Source organism: Podarcis muralis, chromosome 7 (assembly GCF_964188315.1).
Source record: "Podarcis muralis chromosome 7, rPodMur119.hap1.1, whole genome shotgun sequence".
Classification (NCBI taxonomy): Eukaryota; Metazoa; Chordata; class Lepidosauria; order Squamata; family Lacertidae; genus Podarcis; species Podarcis muralis.
Window position 1 is genome coordinate 73257165 of NC_135661.1, and position 19327 is coordinate 73276491.

Below are 19327 nucleotides of genomic sequence, written 5' to 3' on the forward strand. Positions count from 1 at the left end.
AGTAAAACTTGGCTTAGTTCCAAAGTGGGGAAGAGCACTCACCACAGCCAGAGGCTGTCCTCCAATTGTATATGGTGGCACCCTCTTTCCTACAGGTTTTAGCATAGGCCTCCAAGGCCTGGCAAAGGATGTTCTTGGCTCCTCCATTGAGACACACGTCATAAATGCAGCTGTCAAAGAAGTCATCTGGATTCACTGTGGAATGGCATTCTCTGAAGGGGCCCCCCGAGGTTTTGCTGATCAGCCCACAGTACTCTTCCTTTCCATACAGCGCCCTCTTGCTCTCATCACATGTTGGGCAATTCCCTCGGCAATAATCCCAGCAAAAGGGGTCCCGGTCCTTGACTTTCCAGCTGCTGGCCCAGCTTATGATGGAGGCAGCCTTGGTGCCATTGAGAAAGACCATGTCGTCTGCAGGGTTTTGATTGAAGTTTCCACACAGCCCGCATGTGGCTCCATAGTAGCTGCTGGGGAGAGTGATCACCAGGTGCCATTGCCAATCGTACGTTACTTGGAGGCCAAAATCTGTTTGCAGGACAGCATTGGTGCCGCTTTGGTACAGCTTGATCTTGCCATCTTCAAGAGTCAGTGGCAGGCTGGTAATAGCGTCATTTAACTAGAGACAGAATGTCAACACACACGTATGAATTATTGTTTTATTTTTCCTTTGTTTCCATGCAGCCATGTGTCTAAGAAATAGGAATAGACAAGCTGATCCTAGCCTTAGGCTGAAATTCTAACCCCACTTACAAGGGAGTAAGCTTCAATGAATTCTTTAGACAAAGGCTGGGGAATCAGCAGGCATTTTAGCAACGGCCACAAACCCAGTGACAGGGAATCTATGGGCCATCCAGGTGTTGTTGGACTACAATCCCCATTAGTGCTAGCCAGCATGGTCAATGGTCAAGGATGACAGAAGTTGTAAACCATTCCCAGCCCCTTCCCTAAGCTATTACTGCAGGTGATTCTCAAGGAATTTACACTTTCACCACCTACCTCTGTCCATGGTACTGTTTCACATGAGGAAGCATCACTTTAGATTGGTTAAGTTTTTTAGTGGTCCTTGGGAATACCAGTTGGCAGCGCGGACAAGTCTGTTGGGCTTAGGTGGCTCAAGTGATCACTTCTGTTTGGGCAGTGCAGTCACATAGGCGGGTCAAAGTCAGCTATAAGGTGTAACCAAACCAAATCCAGTTGCACTAGCAGCTGCTCATACTCTGGTTTCAAACCATGAGCCCAAGAAAGGGATTCAGATTGTGTTTATCTGTACACCATTCGGTTGCCAACTTGCAATATTTACAGAATCTTTTTTAAACGCAAACATCACAAAACAAGCTCCTCATTGGATCCTTATTGCGTAGATCTAGAGCACACATTTGCCATGCTGAAGGATCAAGATCATTAGATCCTGCTACGGTTTCTTGTGACCAGATTTGAAATCAATATTATGCCAAATAGGACTGCAGCTTAATCACATCACAATCCCCCGTTCGCTATATTCTGCCAGCCACGAAGGAGAAAGAGATCGGATGTCTGGATAATGAGGGTTTTTTAATCATGTGAAGTGGCATGAAGGTCAATAACCTCCATCATTCGGAGTGGTATAGAGGTTCAATAATCTCTTGAGAGTGACCTGCAAGCACTAGTATTTCTTCTCCCTCCTGATATAGCTATTCCTTTCATGCTACTTTAGACTAATATCGGGCTCTCAAAGTGGCTATTGGAATGAATTCCAGTACATTATCCCATCCCCTGGCAATCTAACATACCCGGATTCTTCCAGTTTCCTGTTTGTGGATGGAGATCTTGTACCCATAGACATAGATGTTGGTCAGACGCACGTAGGACACAGCCTGGTTGCCCCTGTTGTCATTCTTCTCATCGATAGTGAAAGGCACCAGCGTAGCATCGTCCCCACAGTACTTGGCAATAGTGTAAGAGCAGGTGCCCTGGAAATCAAACTTCAGGGTGTCAAAGGTGTGATAGTGTGGGTCCCCCCAGGCCCAGCAGGTTCCTGTGAACTGTGGTTTGCATTTGGCTTGGCCATTCTCCATCTTGCATGTCTCCTTTTCTCGGCACTTCAGGGCTTTGCATGGATCTAAAATGAAAGGCAGGAAACGTGAGCAAGAGCTAGAAGTTATTCAGTAAAAAACTAAAGGTGCAGAGGTGGAGGGAAGTTTTATCCATTAGCAAAAGGGCATAGGTAGGCAACATGGTTGTTGGAGTCTAATTCGCATCAGCCTCAGCCTGAATGGTCAAAAGTGATAGGAGCAAGAAGATCTGGAGGGTAACATAATTGAAATACTTTATTGTCACTTGTACAACTTGTTTACAGTGAGATTACACGAGCACCCCCACTCAGCTCTCTTAGTCTTAATTCCCCTCGTTTACTGACGCACACCCAGCAAACCTGAAAGTCAGTTGCCCTGTTGTTATCTTTTCATTCAGCAGCCTAACAACCCACGGATAGAAGCTGTTCTTTACCCTGTTGGTGTGACTAATCATGCTTCTATATCTTCTGCCTGAGGGCAGGAGATCAGGAAAGTGCCAGCTAGGGTGTGAATCATCTCTGAGAATTTTCCTCACTCTCCTGAGGCAACGTTCTTCCGCTATTTCATTCAGCGGATTCACGAGACAGCCCATAATATATTGTGCTGTATTCACCACCCTCTGCAGGCACTTCCTATCAGATGATGTCAAACCAGTGTACCACACCGTGATGCAATATGAAAGGACACTTTCTATTGTTGACCGGTAGAAGGAAATCATCAAATGTTGATTGACATCGTTCTTTTGAAATACTCTGAGGAGATGGAGTCTCTGTTGGGCTTTCTTAACCACCTGGGTTGTATTTATTTTCCAAGTAAGGTCTTCACTGAGATAAAACTCCTTGGAATTTAAAGGAAGAGACTCTCTCCACACAGCCCTCCCCGATGTACAGTGGGGCTATCTATGTGATGGGGGAAGCAACACACAACCCTGCCTCATATTTATTAGGCTGGAATATGCCCTTGATCTCTGATATTGCTTCTTGCTTGTTGGAATGAAAGACAGAGAAGTGCAGGTAAGTTTGTGGAAAATCTGCCTGCTGTACAAAGGAAAAATGTACAATTGTAGCTCTGTCTACTTCTGCCTCTGGCACCACCCAGCATGTGGCTCCAGAAGTCTGCCCAGAAGAGAATGCTGCCCTAGAGCTTTAAAAAATGTACCTTGCCCATTATTTATAGACTCACATACTACATTCCTCACAGAAGGTGCTATAATTTCCCAGCATATCTGTGCCAAGACCAGGGGTTAGGCACAATGAGAATTGTAATCCAGCAACATTTGAAGGGCCACAGGGTCCCCACCTTTCGCTTGATTGACTCTCTCCTTACCCTTATTAATGCAGCTCATGATTCCATCTTGGACCTTGCAGTTCTCATCGGCAGCGCAGTTGTGGGCCTCACAAATTACTCCCTGGCCTGGGATGCAACGGCAGCTCTCCTGGCACACGTTCAGCAGAACCTTCTCATTGGGCTGTTGGGAGATTTGGGAAACAATAAAATAGAGCAGCAACAGTAATCTCTTCAGTGCTTTTCTGAGGTATAGCTTGAATGGGAAGGGACTGAGCATTGGAGGAGGAGCGAGATTCCTTTTAACAGAAAGGGCTGTTAAGCAAAAATGGGGAAATGGGTGCATGAATGAATCACCACCAACTGCACACCACGGTGAGTCATCTCAGCTCCCAATGCCACAACTCCTCAGGCCTTTCAGTTGAGATAATTTGCCCATTCCACAGCAAGCAGCCAGGTCAAACGATTTGCATGCATATACAGATGACTCTCAGCTTATGTTGGGTTTATGTTCCTTGGGGTTGCATGTAAAGGAAAAATCACACAGTCAATGTGACCCCTGGAATTGCCCCCAAGATCTCACAGGTTCTTGGATGGCCAGTGATATCTTGTGGGAGCCTTCCAGAGGCCTTGTATGTCTCAGAGCCTGGTAAACAAAGCAGAAGGATTAAAAGCTCTTTCTTCGAAGAGTTTTCCTACCCCGCACCTTGCTTACTGGGTTCTGAGATGGTCACATGAGCGTTCTTGAGGCTCCTGCAAGATCTCACAGTAAGCCAAGTTATCCCACCCCTTTCTATTTATTTTTCAGTGATCTGTGCAATGGAGTAAGTAAAATCACATTAAGTCAACTACATAAACAAGCTGTTAGTAGTTCTGTCCTATCGTTACACTTAAGTTGCACAATTCCGCCATCTGATGTACCTCCTCCTGCCAACGACAGTTCATTTTATTTATTCCATATTTCAAAAGAAAGGCATTAAAACATTTCATGACCTGAGAAATTCTGGAGATGATCACAACAGCTTGTGACTTGGGGCTCAAAGAATGTGAAACTGGGAAAGCATGCTCTGGGGGAAAAAAATGGTTCAGAAAATCAGCTACCTTGTAGTAGCGTCCATTCTTTAAGCACCCACAGTCTTTTGCAGTGACACAGCCAAGGCCGTCAAAGAAGAAGCCATCATTACATTGGCAGCCCTCAGCACAGGTCTCCGGACAGGCCGCAGGGTCGGTGATCTTGGTACAGGAGGTGGAGCAGAGGTTGCTGCAAATCTCATAGTGACTGTTGGCTGGGCAGTGCAGAGCTAAATGAGGAAAGAAAGAAAAAACATCCATGTTAGGTGAAAGGCTCCCTGGTACTATTTGGGATGGCTGGGAAGCTGGCAAGTGACATACAGAGAGAGTGGCTGGTAAAGGGCAGAAAATGTCTTTGACAGCTGTTGTTTTTGCAAAAGACGAAAACAGAAAGCTGACGCTAGAATGAATTCATGTTCCTTAACCCCACTGTTTTGATCATTTTTTCACTTATCTCATATATTTTTGCTCCAGCCATTGAAAACTTGCCCATTCAAGACAATGGAGGTTTTTTTTAATAGAAAAAAAAATGCTTAGGTTTCCATAGGGAGAGGAAGCAATGAGGGTAGTAAAATGCTTCTGAGATCTTGTAAAAGCAATTTGAGCAGTGGGACAAACCCAATCTCCGAGCAATGTGAGATTCCAGGGGTTCCAGGAGTTTACCCAGGGTTTGATTTCCTTGGAATGAGGGTCAGCAGTGATGTGTTTATGATATATGGCTTATTTGCACATACAGTCATACCTTGGTTCTCAAACAGAATGTGTTCCGGGTGTCCATTTGATTTCCGGAACTGTTCAAAAACCAAGACATGGCTCCCAATTGGCTGCAGGAACGTCCTGCAGTCAATCAGAAGCTGTGAAAGCTATGCCAGATGTTCAGCTTCCGAAAATTGTTTGAAAACCGGAACACTCACTTCCAGTTTTTGATCGTTCAGGAGCCAAAACGATGAGTTCCAAGGCATTCGGCAACCAAGGTACAACTGTACTCTAGCCTATGATGGGGCTCACAGCATTAACATCCCCAAAATTCTTGCTTATCCCAGAGCCACAGCCCTGGATTCAAGCAGAAATCCAGTGTGCCTCTCTTTCTCTGGCTTCTGCCTGCAGCTTGCTCTCTCTCTCTTACACCTCTGGCCCTTGTCCTTCTCACCAACAGCCAGGGGAGAGGGAGGGGCCATTTATGTGCCTTCTGGCACAAAGCAACTTCCTTTGTTTGTTTGCTGTGTATTCTGAGAAGTGTCTTGTTAGGTACCAATTGGTCTTCAAGGCTACTGACTCTGCTCTGGCTCCCTCGGTTGTGTTTCATCACTCAGACACAGACTGAGCTCTCAGAGTAACTGCCCTTGCATACCTGCTTGATTTCCTGCTTTCCAGCATACCTTGGTTCAAGGATGGTGAACCGTGGGACCAGGTCCAAATATGGCCCTATCTATGGCCCCAGAAAGTTGCCAAGAAGGGATCACAACCCTTGTGCTGAACAAGGTCCCCACCCTACCAACTTATACTGCTGGTTCTGGCAGGAACTCATTGAAAACAATTTTCTATATACCTCTGTGATTTGAGCTCATCAGTAGGTTGCGGAGCATATAGTCAAGAGGGTGGTGACACCCAATTGGAAAGGTCATAGAGCATCTAAGTGTGAGTTCAGTCTCTGCACAGCTTGAGGCAGTTAGAGCCTTACAAATAAACACACACCTCTAGATGTGTACCAAAGTGACAGGGGGTCAGTTCAGTTTCTGCTCCCATTTCTCTTCTCCCCCTGAATGTTCAGTCCCCAGTACTTACGACAGAAGGAAGGGCTCCTCCAGGGCTTGACAGAGACCCCGGCCTCTTGGCAGACAGAAACGTAGCTCTGGATGCTGTTGCACAAGACTTGGCTGTCCCCGTTGCCCAGGCACACATCGTAGATGCAGTTGCTGAAGTACACACTGGGATCCACCTTTCCGTGGCAAGCACTGAAGGTGCCATCAGGCGCAGTGAGGATCCCACAGTAGTTGCGCTGTTTGAAAACGTCCTTCTTCCTTTCCTCGCAGACTGGGCAGCTGTTCCCAGAGCATCCATCTGAGCAAGATCTATCTGCCCCAGAGACCCGAACCTTCCAGGAAGCACCAAATTTAGCTATGTCAGAGGTTATTATGCCATTGGGTAGCAGGAACTCATCCTCCTTCTTCCCGTTGTAGTTCCCACAGAGGCCTTGCATCTGGCCCCGGTAAGTGCTTGGGACGGTGACCGTCACATGGTAAACCAGGTCATAGCTCACAAGGAGACCAAAGTCAGTTTCTATCAGGACTTTTGTGCCATGTTGATAGGCTCTGATCCGCCCAGCAGAAAAGGATATAGGGACGGTGTAGATCAAGCCATTCACCTGGAAGAAGAAAACAGAACATTCGCTGGTTGAGTAGGATTGGCCTAAGGGTTGTTTCTTATGTTGCCAACTCAGACTCCAAGGACTGGCAGCCAGGGGGCAAACTGCCTCTTTAAAAAACCCTATATTAGGAGACATTTGCAATAAAATGCTAACAAGTTTTCATCAGAATTCTTGGGAGAAATGCCAGCTGATACAGAAATGTGGAGAACTGAACGTAGGACAGGAAATATGAGAGAAAGAAGCTGATGGACTTGTTCATCCTTAATTAAATGAATGAGCCAAGACAATGTCTTGATGTAAAAAAAAGAAAAAAGATGAATGGCTAAAGATCTAATGATTTGCCTCTCCTTTCCGCATGGACTCACCTTCACTTGACCTTGCTTGCTCTGCAGTAATGTGAGTGTAATGCCATAGACAGTGACCGAGACCATCTTGGTAACAGCAACCTTCCCATTTCCCCAGGGCTCGTTTTCCACGTTGACAGTAAAGGCTCTCAAGACCCGGTTGTTTGTGCTGACCTTAGCCAAGGTATAAGTGCAGGTGCCTTGGAAATCAAAGGCCAGTCCATCGAATGAGAGATAGTGAGGGTCACCTGAAGCAGAGCAGGTGGCGCGGCTGGTGGGGTAGCAGTTCTGGATGCCCTTCTCTACCTTGCACTGCTCCCCTTTTTTGCAGCTGGCGGGCTGGCATTTTATTTGCTTGCTCTGTGCGTCACAGATGCAGCGTCTCGTGCACGTCTTGTCTCCCCAGAACTGCTCACCGGGCGAGAAGGACTTCCCCTCAAACACGCACCCACAGGCAGCCTTGGAGATGCATTTCCCAGCATCCAACACAAAGCCCTCATTACATTGGCAAGTCTCTACGCAGGGCATTGAGGAACAGTCTTGGGGCTCAGCTTGGTCGTTGCAGGTTGCAGGGCAAGGAGATCCACAGGCCTCATAATGACTGTTCTCGGGGCAGGATTTGGCTGTCAAAAGAGACAAGATGATTGTCAACAAGGCACAATTAGAAGACACAGGGAATCTGAGAGTTAAGCTATACAGTCATACCTCATGTTACGTTTGTTTCATGTTACTTTTTTCAGGTAGAGTCCCACGGCAACCCAGAAGTACCAGAAAGGGTTACTATCGAGTTTTGCTGCTTGCACCTGCGGAGTGGTGCTAAATCGCGCTTCACGCATGTGCACAAGCACCAAAACATGCTGTGCACCTGCGCAGATACGGTGCTTCAGGTTGTGGGCTTTTCATGTTGAGAATGAGCCTCTGGAATGGATCCCATTTGCAACCAGAGGTACCACTGTATTTTGCTAATGTGGGACAAGGGAAAGTGTACTGAACCATGTTTTTATTTTGATTATGTATTTTGTGGTTTTTATATTTTGATTTTATCCAGTGAACAGCCCTGAGACCTACGGGTATAGGGTGGAATATAAATTTAATTAATAACAACAGCAATGACCAAGATGCACTTAGCCTAGCCTGCCTCTCAGAGTATTGTGCGAATAAAATGGATGCACTACCCTAAGCTGCCAGGAAGATGTATTCAGTACAGATGTAACATTAAACTAAGGTTTGCAGAGTGAGCCCTCTTGGTAGTTCTGCTACCCTTGGAAGTTTGGGGTTGTGGTGGCCTGGAGTGGCCATTCTCTGTGGCAGCTGCCAAACTCTGGCATTCCCTTCCCATAGAGGAACATCTGGCATTTTCATTGTACAGTGGTACCTTGGGTTACAGACTTTTCAGGTTACAGACGCTTCAGGTTACAGACTCCACTAACCCAGAAATAGTACCTCGGGTTAAGAACTTTGCTTCAGGATGAGAACAGAAATGGTGTGGCGGCGGAGCGGCGGCAGTGGGGGGCCCCATTAGCTAAAGTGGTGCTCCAGGTTAAGAACAGTTTCAGGTTAAGAACGGACCTCTAGAACGAATTAAGCTCTTAACCCGAGGTACCACAGTATAGCTTTCATCATATGCTGGAGACTCCTCTCTTTACCCTGGCCTTTGGCATATATATATATATGGGGCCCAGTCTGTTTTGGGTCTGGAAACCAAGCCTTATGAGGAACGGTTGAAGGAGCTGGGTATGTTTAGCCTGGAAAAGTGGCGACTGAAAGAAGGTATCATAGACATCTTCAAATATCTCAAGAGCTGTCACATGGAAGATAGAGCATGCTTGTTTTCTCCTGATCAAGAAGTTAGGACTCGAAGCAATGGCTTCAAATTACAAGAAGGGAGATTCTGACACTCACAGCAACCAATGGGGGTTCTCCAGTCCAAGACAGCAACTTGCTTTTCCCGACAAGCTACTGCATAGTTATTCAGTGCCTCACAAAGAAGCTCCTTCAGGCCATCATTCATGCAGAGGTCATAGACACAGTTTTCTAGAAAAGGGTTGGGGTCGATCACAGCATGACACTTGCTGAATGGGCCATCCTCTCCTTTGCTGAGCCAGCCGCAGAATGGTTCACCTTCATACTTCTTCACCATCTCTGGGGAGCAGCTTTTGCATTCCCCATGGCAGTCATCCCAGCAGAACCTGTCGCCATCGTCCACCTTCCAGCTCTTTCCAAACTCAATGGGGTTGGGAGCCAAGGGCCCATCGGGGGTGCTGAAGTCATCAGAGGGGTCTCCATTGTAGTTGCCACAAAGACCGCAAACATTTTCAGAAAAGCTGCTGGAGATCTTTACCACCAGGTAAAAGTTCCAGTCATAGGAGACCTTCAGGGAGAAATCTGTCTCAATGAAGACAGAGACCCCACTCTGGTAGAGACGGAGTTTCCCTTCATTCAGGGAGATGGGCAGGCGGAACCGCTGGTCATTCACCTGCAAGAGAGAAATCAGATTCAACCAACAGCGGAACAAGACAGTGGATTGTATTCAATGTCAGTCAGACTCAGAGTAGACCTTTTGAAATTAATGCACATACGTTGGGTCTACTCAGACTAAAACTTTGATACAACCAACTCTTTTTGTTATTTATTCTACTCAGCAAGGTGGACATAAAATGATGATGATTGTAAAAAGACCAACACACACATGCAATAATAAAGGTAGATTGATTCAACAGGAATGTGCAGAATTTGCAGAGTCCATACTTCAATGGTGGACCATATGTTTTGCAGCACATGGAGTGTATCTCAGTAGCAGAGCACACGCTTTGCAAAAGGTCCCAGGTTCAATCTCTGGCATCTCCAGTAAGGGTTGTGAAAGCTTCCTGCCTGAAATCCTTGAAACCCACAGCCAGTCTGTAAAGACAATATTGAGCTGGAATGGACCAATGGTCTAAGCATAAAGCAGCTGAAGAGTTTTGATAAATCTCACCAAATCTTCTCTTGCTTTCTTTTAAAATACCTTTGAAGTTTTTCACAAACAGTAATACCAAAACTCCTTTTTTAAAAAAAATTCTCACTGCCAATCATATTTAGGGAGAACTCATTTAAATTTAAAATGGTGAGAAGCCCCCTATTTGGGCAGTGCTATCATTCCCAGTGCCCAATGGCAGGCGGATATAGCCAGCCGCAAAGTAGGTATGGCATAAAAGGAAAACAGCTCCTGCTCAAACATTAAATAAGTGGGGCACTGGCTGGCAGGGGGAAGGGCAGAAGAAGGGAGCAGGGGGGGAGTGGCCAGAGATCAGTCCAGGTTAGCAAATGGGGACAAGGAGACTTTGCCAGATCTCCTGTTCCACATGCCTACATTACAGCATGCAAGCAAGACAAGAGGCAAGCAGAGTAGATTGTGATGGACTCTTGGGGAATATAGGTTGCTTTTTTTTAAGCCAGAGAGAAATAGAAATATGGTCATCTTTCGTTCTCACCCTCACAAAGCCTTGCTCATTTCTGACCACCTTGATGATGGTGTTATAGACTGTGACTGTCACAGAGCCAACGTACGAAACACGAGTATTTCCCCTGTTCTCATTCTTGGCTTCAACACTGAAGGAAGGAAGAGTGGCATCCGAGCCGCAAGTCTTGGCAATAGTGTAAGTACAGGTGCCCATGAAGTCAAAATTCTTCCCATCGAAGGTGTGATAATGAGGATCTCCCTGGGCCCAACAGCTGGATTCAGACTCTGGCACGCACACTGGATCACCTCCTATGATTTCACACTTCTCCTTCTTCCTGCACTGGATCGAGCTGCACGGAGACACTGGTTTGTCTGAAACGGAACAATGGTGGTGTCATTGCAAAAGCAAGCATTGTTAATAACTAGTGGGGGATGTGGCAGATAGACAAAACAAGGCAAGAAAAACAAACAGGCTTCTGAATAGCCACTTAATCTGGTTGCCTCATGGACATATCGATGCTCAGGCAATCAAGATGGTGGGAAGCTGAATTTCACATACTGATTTGAACCAGTCAGACTGTTACTGCAGTCTAGAACTTTGTAGGTCTCATGTCATGTCCCCTTCCCTCTGGAAAATGGGAAACTTGGGTCTCAATAAGATTTTCCGAACTTGGTACAAAAAGTAAAAATTCATCAAATCAGACCATTTTACAGTTCTTTAACCTATTTATGGTAAGTATTCCAGGCAGAATGGAATAGTGAAAACTAGGAGATGATTTTAGAGACTAAAATAGTGGCAGCTAAAGTTCCATTGCCAGGTCCCTTGAGATCTACTGTGGTCCTCCAGTTACCACCCATAAGGGGTCACTTTCTTTGACAATCTACAGATGAGCATACAGGAATGTTAAAACACAGCATCCAATGCTGGAAAGCAAAAAGATGAAAATATTGGTAGTGGAAGAAACCACAAACAAGGACTGGGTACTCAATAGGATGTTGTTGTTGTTGTTGTTGTTGTTTAGTCGTTTAGTCGTGTCCGACTCTTCGTGACCCCATGGACCAGAGCACGCCAGGCACCTCTGTCCTCCACTACCTCCCGCAGCTTGGTCAAACTCATGCTGGTAACCTTGAAAACACTATCCAACCATCTCGTCCTCTGTCGCCCCCTTCTCCTTGTGCCCTCCATCTTTCCCAACATCAGGGTCTTCTCCAGGGAGTCTTCTCTTCTCATGAGGTGGCCCAAGCATTGGAGCCTCAGCTTCAGGATCTGTCCTTCCAGTGAGCACTCAGGGCTGATTTCCTTAAGAATGGGTGCGTTTGATCTTCTTGCAGTCCATGGGACTCTCAAGAGTCTCCTCCAGCACCATAATTCAAAAGCATCAATTATTCGGCGATCAGCCTTCTTTATGGTACAGCTCTCACTTCCATACATCACTACTGGGAAAACCATGGCTTTAACTATACGGACCTTAGCCAACTTTAATTATTTATTCAAAACCCTCATTTGTAGCATAAAAACCTAAAGTATATGCACAGATTCAGATACTTACTGCAAGAGCAAAGGGCCACAGAGCCATAGCCATCAGCACGTACACCTCCAAGGATGAAGAGCCCAAAAGGGGCACTGGGATGCTCTACAGAGAGGGCACTGGCTTCTTTGCCCAAGCTAAGTTGACTGAAAGAATACTCTGTTCCAGGGATGCGTGTCCACTTGGCATTTGCAATGGCTCTCTTCTCTAATGTGATCCCATTTGAATCTAAGGTTTTTGCTACAATGACAGCAAAATTATCAAACTCCTTAATCCCATCAATGTGATATGATGTGCAATAGCTTTTTAAAGCAGGAACGTTGATGAGGAAAGGGTCGTATTTCTTGCTGTTACCAGCAAAGAAGAAAAGGACCTGGATTCCTGCATTGGCAGAGAAGAAATAGGACTGAGATGGCTGCATTTGAAACTGAATGACTTCCCCAGCCACCGCGCGGCGGGAGCTTGGAGTGGCCCCAGACTGGTATTGGATCAAAGTGTTATCTTGGGAAGCGACGACATACACAATGTCAGTCTGAGTTTGGAAGGGCACTGGGGGAACTATGAAGGTGGTGCCCCAGCTGGAAACAGGCAAGAGCTGCTCAGCAACATGGTCGCAATATGAGAACTGCTTGGCACAGCTGTGCCCACTCAAAACAGCCACGGGCGCAACTGATTCAACCTTGGTGCCAGACAAATCAGCTGAGCTTTGCAGCTGGATGGCTTGGAAAGCTTTCAGGTCAACAACAAGCCTGCTCCCTGCAGCATAAACCTTCCCTTGGAATGTCACAGCCCCTTTCAGGTGAATAGTGACTTGAGTGGGAAACTGATAGGCTACAACTGCAAATTCCTTGAAAGTGTTTGCCGCATCCCCCACTGGGGTTACCACATAATATGATGTGCCCAGCTGCTGAACTGGGTACACGACTGTGGCAGCACTTGTTGAAAGCTTGTCGTTGTAAGAAAACACCAATATATCTTTGTCAGCTTGGATCCGCACAGTCTGATCAAAAATGTCAGTCCCCCTCATCTCTGAGGAGGCTGGGACCACAATGGACACAGTCTCCTTCTCATTGACAGAAACCGTTTTCCGAAATGTAGACTTGTTCACTGTGACTGTGATAGTGGTCGCAGGATGATATCCAGTGATAAGCAGATCAAGTTTAGGAGCACCCTGACTTTCAAATAAGTTCTCCAGGAAGGCTGTGATAAATTCTGTCCCTCGGGAACTTGCTCCACAATACCCTGCAAGGCAGAAGGAATGGATAATTAGTCAACTGCAAGTATCTCAGTGCTGGGCTTTAATCTCTTGATGTGGCAACGGTTAGAGTTTTTGTATAATGATCTGATTAGTTTATCTTACAGCAGTAAGAAAATGATTACTCAAAGGAACCTATTAATATTCCTGTTTGGTTGTATTAAAGAAGTGGTCTCTGAGGAACAAATGATTATTCATCTGTTAATACATTATGAACCCTCCCTTAAAAATATCCAGCTTTTCCTATGATAGCCTGCATCCCAGAAGGAAGTTTTGATTGTAGCCTGGAGAGGCTTCTAGTGAGACTCTGTTACCCAGGCTGTCATGTTCCAAGCAGTTAGAGGTTGGTAGCCGTGTTGGTCTGCCGTAGTCGAAACAAAATAAAAAAAATTCCTTCCAGTAGCACCTTAGAGACCAACTAAGTTTGTTATTGGTATTAGCTTTCGTGTGCATGCTCCAAGCAAACACTGTTGTTCCAAGCAAACACAGCTGAAAGAGCACCTGGTAATTTTTTTCTCTCTTGGTTCAACTCCTCCTAGAAGTATTGAACCAAGATATGGTCATCTACATGCCACACCTTCCTTTCCCATTCCCTCACAATTACTGATCAGCATTTTGCAGCATGATAAAGAACCACTGGCGGAGGAACAGGGGTGCGGGGGAAGCGCACCGCTCCCAGCGGCACGATCCTGGTAGGGTGCCATCACAGCTGGGGGCCCCCCCACACTGGGCGTCATGACCCCGGGACGTGCACCACACCCCCGGGATGCATGCCAGCCACGCCCCCACCTGCTCTCAGACCCTCCCCCTCCCTGCCAGAGCTTGAAGCTCCACCACTGAACAGAACAAGAGTGTTGGAGTGCAGATGCAGGAATGCAGGTGGTCCAAGTGAATGAGTGGGTGGCCTAGGAAGATGGCTGACTGTGTGCATGGCTGAAGCTGACAGTGGGCAGCCCAAGCAAACAGAGATGGAGGCAGAGCAGGCAGTCCAGGCAAAACTGCAGAGGAACAATGAGGACAGACTGAGACAGCTCCCTGTGACTGTCTTGCCCACTTCAGCCTCAGCAGCTTCAGAAGCCAAGGAGGAGGGAAATGGATGTGGGCATGTGTCCCAGCTGAGGCATTGAGGAACAGGCAGGGCTGGGCAGGCAGCTCACCAGCAACAGTCCTGCTCTTCCACTGCTGCCCATGGCTTCCCTCGTCCTCTGTAAGGGGCATTAGCAAGGTCAGTGAGAGTGCAGAGTTAGAAAGGTGGTGGAGTTGTAAAAGCAGGAGGAGAAGGGCTTGATAAGGTGTATAGGGAGGAGGAATGGGAATGGCTGGGTGTAAAGGAAAGGGAGTTTGACCGGGTGTTAAGGAATGGAATTGGTGAGGGGGTGGGGGATCTGTTAGGGTGAATGAGCAACAGTACAGCCCCTACCCCTAGCCTAGCTATATCGGCAAATTTGACTTATGTACTATATGAACAGATCATGTATTTTTTTTCAAAAAAGGAAAAGAATAAATAAAACTTTGAATTAATGAATCAAAGGTATTTCTCAGCTACCCCGTAACAAAAGTTCTCTAGGTACCTTACCAAATAATAGTTTAAAATACGATGATTAAATACACAACATAAGGTGCAACACTGCAAATAGGGTATGTAAGCAATAGGGTTAAATACAAACATGCCATCAAAACTTTTCAAGCCCCAAAGTCATTAAAAGCCAGATGGAATTTTAGAAAGATGAAGGTGCTGCTGGCTCTGGAAAGAATACAAGGCAGGGGCCAGGCGGGACTCTCTGGGGAAGGTGCTACCCTAGACTGGGGTGCAGTCACAGAGAACAGCAGCTGAATCTATGAATAAAGGCTTCAGTGTTTGAGGTCTGAACAGTGTGGAGAGAATGGAGAGAAAGAATAACGGCTCCTTTGTTCATATATTAAGATTTTAGGTTGTTAGCAGAGTATTAGTTGAGCTGAGAAAAATAGACAGACTCGCCTTTTGTAAGTTGCATTTTGTAAATCTTTGACTTCAGACATTCAGAATCAGTGTCCTCCAGATGTGGTTGGACTCCAGGTCCCATCATCGCTGACCATTATCTTTGATGGCTGGGGATGATGGGAGCTGGAGTCCGACAACATAGGCCATAGGTTCCCCACAATGGTAGGGACTGGGCATGTGTTAATTCAGCCAACAATACATCGGGCTGGGTGCCAGATAGCCATAGAAACAAGCTGGAATTCTGGGTCAAGGAAAGTTTCTGCCAGGCTGTGAGCAAATGCCTGTTCTGTCAGCACCTGCATTTGCTCCACAGTGACAAATGTGCAAGTAGTGTCTCGCTTGTAGGGCCAACCTGCAGGTTACCGATTAGCACCAAACTCACCAAATAGGAGCGCCAGCCAGATCCAAGGCAGCAGCAGTCTCGTTGCCATGACTAAAAAAAACAGCAGAAGAAAGTAGTTCAAGTAATCTGCAGATTCAATGTAAATTCCCATCTGATCATTTGTCTCTTGAACATCTACAACATGCCTTCTAGAACCTGCATGGCAACATATATGAATTCTGGCTCCCACAGCTCCTTTTACCTGGTTCAGCAAATTGTAACCATCTTTCTCCATTTCTTTCAAACAGCTACAACTATGGTTGCATGAGAAGTCTGAGCAGTTTTGCCTTTGTCTCACAACTTTTCCCTGAGAAAACCCATTGTTTAATGCTAAATTGGAACATATGTCAATCTGCAAAATACCAGATTGCTTTGGGCTCTGATTCAGTGCTAAACCATAGGTTTTCCCTCAGGGAAAGTGAATGGGTGGCTGAGCCTACAGATGATAATCAGAAATGACTGAAATCATTTTATTTTATTTTTAATAGATAAAGTCTTGTTGGCATAAAAGGATATTCAAGACACATCTGAAAACTAACACCAAGGATCCCAGACAAATGTCTGCTGCAAGAGAATTCCACAGCGTGGGAATAAATGCCCAACTTCTAATTGAAGCCAGTTGGGCTTCTGATACATGGGGAGCAACTAACAGTACTTGACAGACCAGCATGATACCAATATCAATAAGGAATAGAAATGTTCTGTTACAGATCTTTAACTCGTCATCTGCAAATTCTAACAATTCTGTTTCTAGATCCTGATTATTATTTTTTAATTTTCATTTGGTGCATATATCCCTACTAGAATTATTTTTTCTCCTTCAACTTTAATTTGTAACATTAATTTTCTCCCTTTCTCATCCTTTTGAATTAGTTGTGGTTCAACTGCAGGTTTTAGGTACAAAACAATTCCACCTTTTTTGGAAACATCTGATGCAATGAAATGGCTCCCTAACCTCTTATTACTCAAAATTTTCTCATGTTTTCTTGCAACATGGGTCTCCTGTAAGCAAATTATATCCAAATTCTGTTTTAAAACTTCATGCTACACCCTGTTCCTTTTTATATTGTTGCTAAGACCGTTAACATTCCAGGTTAATAATTTAAGATTTGCCATTATCTGATTCATTTAAAAAAGATTTGCTTTTTTGCCCTGCTCTTTCAGTCTTTCCCAATTCATCTCTTTGTATTTCATAAGGGGTTCTAGAACCTCTCCCCGAGCTTTGAAACTCTGGGTCTTTACCATGTTTTCCCAAAAATTCCTGTACCTGACTCTCTGAGACTAATCTAAATCTCTTTCTCCTGTAAGTAAAGGAAACTCCCTACTCATCATTTGCCAACCTGGTGTCCTCCAGGTGTTTTGGACTACAGCTTCCCCCAGTTGTGCTTACAGTCCAGAACATCTGAAAGGCATCCACAGGCTGTATAGTTGGACTGCTTATATTCCAAATGGCTTTTCTGCAGACCGTAGGAAGCTGCCTTATACTGAGTCAGACCATTGGTTCGTCTTGCTCAGTATTGTCTTCACCGACCGACAGCAGCTCTCCAGGGTTTCAGGAAGGAGTCTTCCCCAACCCTACTTGAAGATGCTGGGGATTGAACCTGTGGCCTTCTACTTGCAAGGTAAAATGCTCCATCACTGAGCTACGGCCCTCACCAAGGAGATCCCGGCATGCAGGTTACTTACCTGTCCACATATCAAAGCATCACCAACTCAACAAAGGCAGGCAATGACCATGCTTACTTTCTGAAGGCATCTGGTTAGTTCAGCGCTCAAAGTAGCTGGGCTTATATAGCCACTTACTCTTTAGTAGCCCAGCCAATGCTTTAAGGGGGCAGGGAAAAGGGCAACATCACTTTCTAAGCAGGAAATACTGATAACACGGTCACATAATCATCAGACCTAGTATGTGAATATGCAAAATCTATATTCTATAGCCCTCATTGTGGTTATAAGTAGGAAATTTGGAGGAAATTTGGCCATTTGTCTGATCCAGCAGGTTCTTATCTTCAGCAGGCTCTTATCTAAGTTATGCTGTCTGGTCAATATTTGGTTTCTCCTAGTCCTTAATATTCAAATTGCCACACAAAACTTAGTAGCTTACATAGCTAGGATATGCAAAATAGGTTTTATTGTTTGGCAATTTCTGAAAGATCAAAAATTATTGGTAGCAATATTATATTCCCTTTGAGGGACCAAATTTGCAGTATAAGTGTGAGCCTGAGCTCAGAGTTAGAGACAATCATAATCCTAAGGGCTATACTTGTGGTGGTGTTTCAGTGTATGTGAAACTAGGTGAAATAGTTGCAGGAATAGACAGGGAGAGTAGCAGGCTTTTAATCTCTGATTAATCTGCTCTTACTGTATTCAGTGTTTGGTGTGAATTACTCCGAATATTATTTATTTGTATGTATAGCCAAAGTCATTACAAAAGATAAAATACATAATAAAAAAACAGGATAAAATACATTACACAGGTAAAATAATGATTAAAACCAGATGATCTATCAGGTAAGAGTTTGCTCCTCTGAAGAATATCATCCCCACCAGGGCTTGCTCTTTCTTTCTTTCTTTCTTTCTTTCTTTCTTTCTTTCTTTCTTTCTTTCTTTCTTTCTTTCTCTGAACGAATTCCTATGCCCCACAAATAACCCAGAGATGCATTTTAAATAAAAGCACGCATTCAACTCATGTAAAAACACGCTGATTCCCGGACTGTCCGCGGGCAGGATTGAGAAGGTGATTGGGCTGGATCTGGCCCCCAGGCCTTAGTTTGCCTACCCATGCTCTAAAGGGAAAACATTCCACTTTTTCAGAAGTGTGGGGGACCGGTCCCCTAATAAAAAGTTAATCAAACACCCAATCAATCTCCTAACTGGGAGATTTAAATCTTTGAGCTATACTGCTCTTCTCATTGATTGGGCAAACCAGTAAGTAGTGGGGTAAATCTTCAGGCACATTACCTCCACATGGGCAAACTCTTTCTACTTAAGGAATCTGCAATAATGATATTCTACCGTGGCAGAGTGTGTAGATAGGAACTGAAGAGCAATAAAGGAACTGGGTATGTTTAGCCTGGAAAAAAGGAGACTGAGAGGAAATACGATAGCCATCTTCAAATACCTTAAGGGCTGTCACATGGAGGAGGGAGCATGCTTGTTTTCTCTTGCTCTGGAGCATAGGATTCAAACCAATGGCTTCGAGTTGCAAGAAAGGTGATTCTGACTAAACATGTGGAAAAACATTCTGACAGTAAGAACTGTTCAGCAGTGGAACAGATTCCCATGGGAGGTGCTGGACTCTCCTTCCTTGAAGGTTTTTAAACAGAGGTTGGATGGTCATCTCTCATGGATGCTTTAGCTGAGATTCCTGCATTGCAGGGGGTTGGACTAGATGACCGTTGGGGTCCCTTGCAACTCTAAGATTCTATGATTCTACGTGTATGAGAAAATTGCAGTAAAATGCTGCTGAACTTTCATGAGGATTTGTTTGTTTTTTAAATTGCAAACTGATATAAACTTGAGACTGGAAAAATAAGAAACTCCTTCATTCATTCCCTCCTTGTTCTCTTTATAGCTCTTTATATACTCCCCTTGTTCCTGATGCAGATCTTCACTCACCCCTT

The 19327-nt window shown here is 45.1% G+C and overlaps 1 protein-coding gene across 1 annotated transcript in view; it reads right to left on the reverse strand.

The window, feature by feature from the left end:
* FCGBP (Fc gamma binding protein) overlaps positions 1–19327 on the reverse strand; it is a 72994-nt gene that overhangs the window by 17618 nt on the left and 36049 nt on the right. Inside the window, exons 22-31 of the mRNA XM_077932487.1 lie at positions 15705–15755; positions 12108–13328; positions 10589–10929; positions 9021–9594; positions 7140–7741; positions 6192–6771; positions 4437–4636; positions 3378–3519; positions 1770–2098; positions 43–616 (exon numbers count right to left, since the gene is read on the reverse strand). Of these exons, the coding sequence (XP_077788613.1) occupies positions 43–616; positions 1770–2098; positions 3378–3519; positions 4437–4636; positions 6192–6771; positions 7140–7741; positions 9021–9594; positions 10589–10929; positions 12108–13328; positions 15705–15755 (4614 nt within the window). The remainder of the gene's footprint in view (positions 1–42; positions 617–1769; positions 2099–3377; positions 3520–4436; positions 4637–6191; positions 6772–7139; positions 7742–9020; positions 9595–10588; positions 10930–12107; positions 13329–15704; positions 15756–19327) is intronic.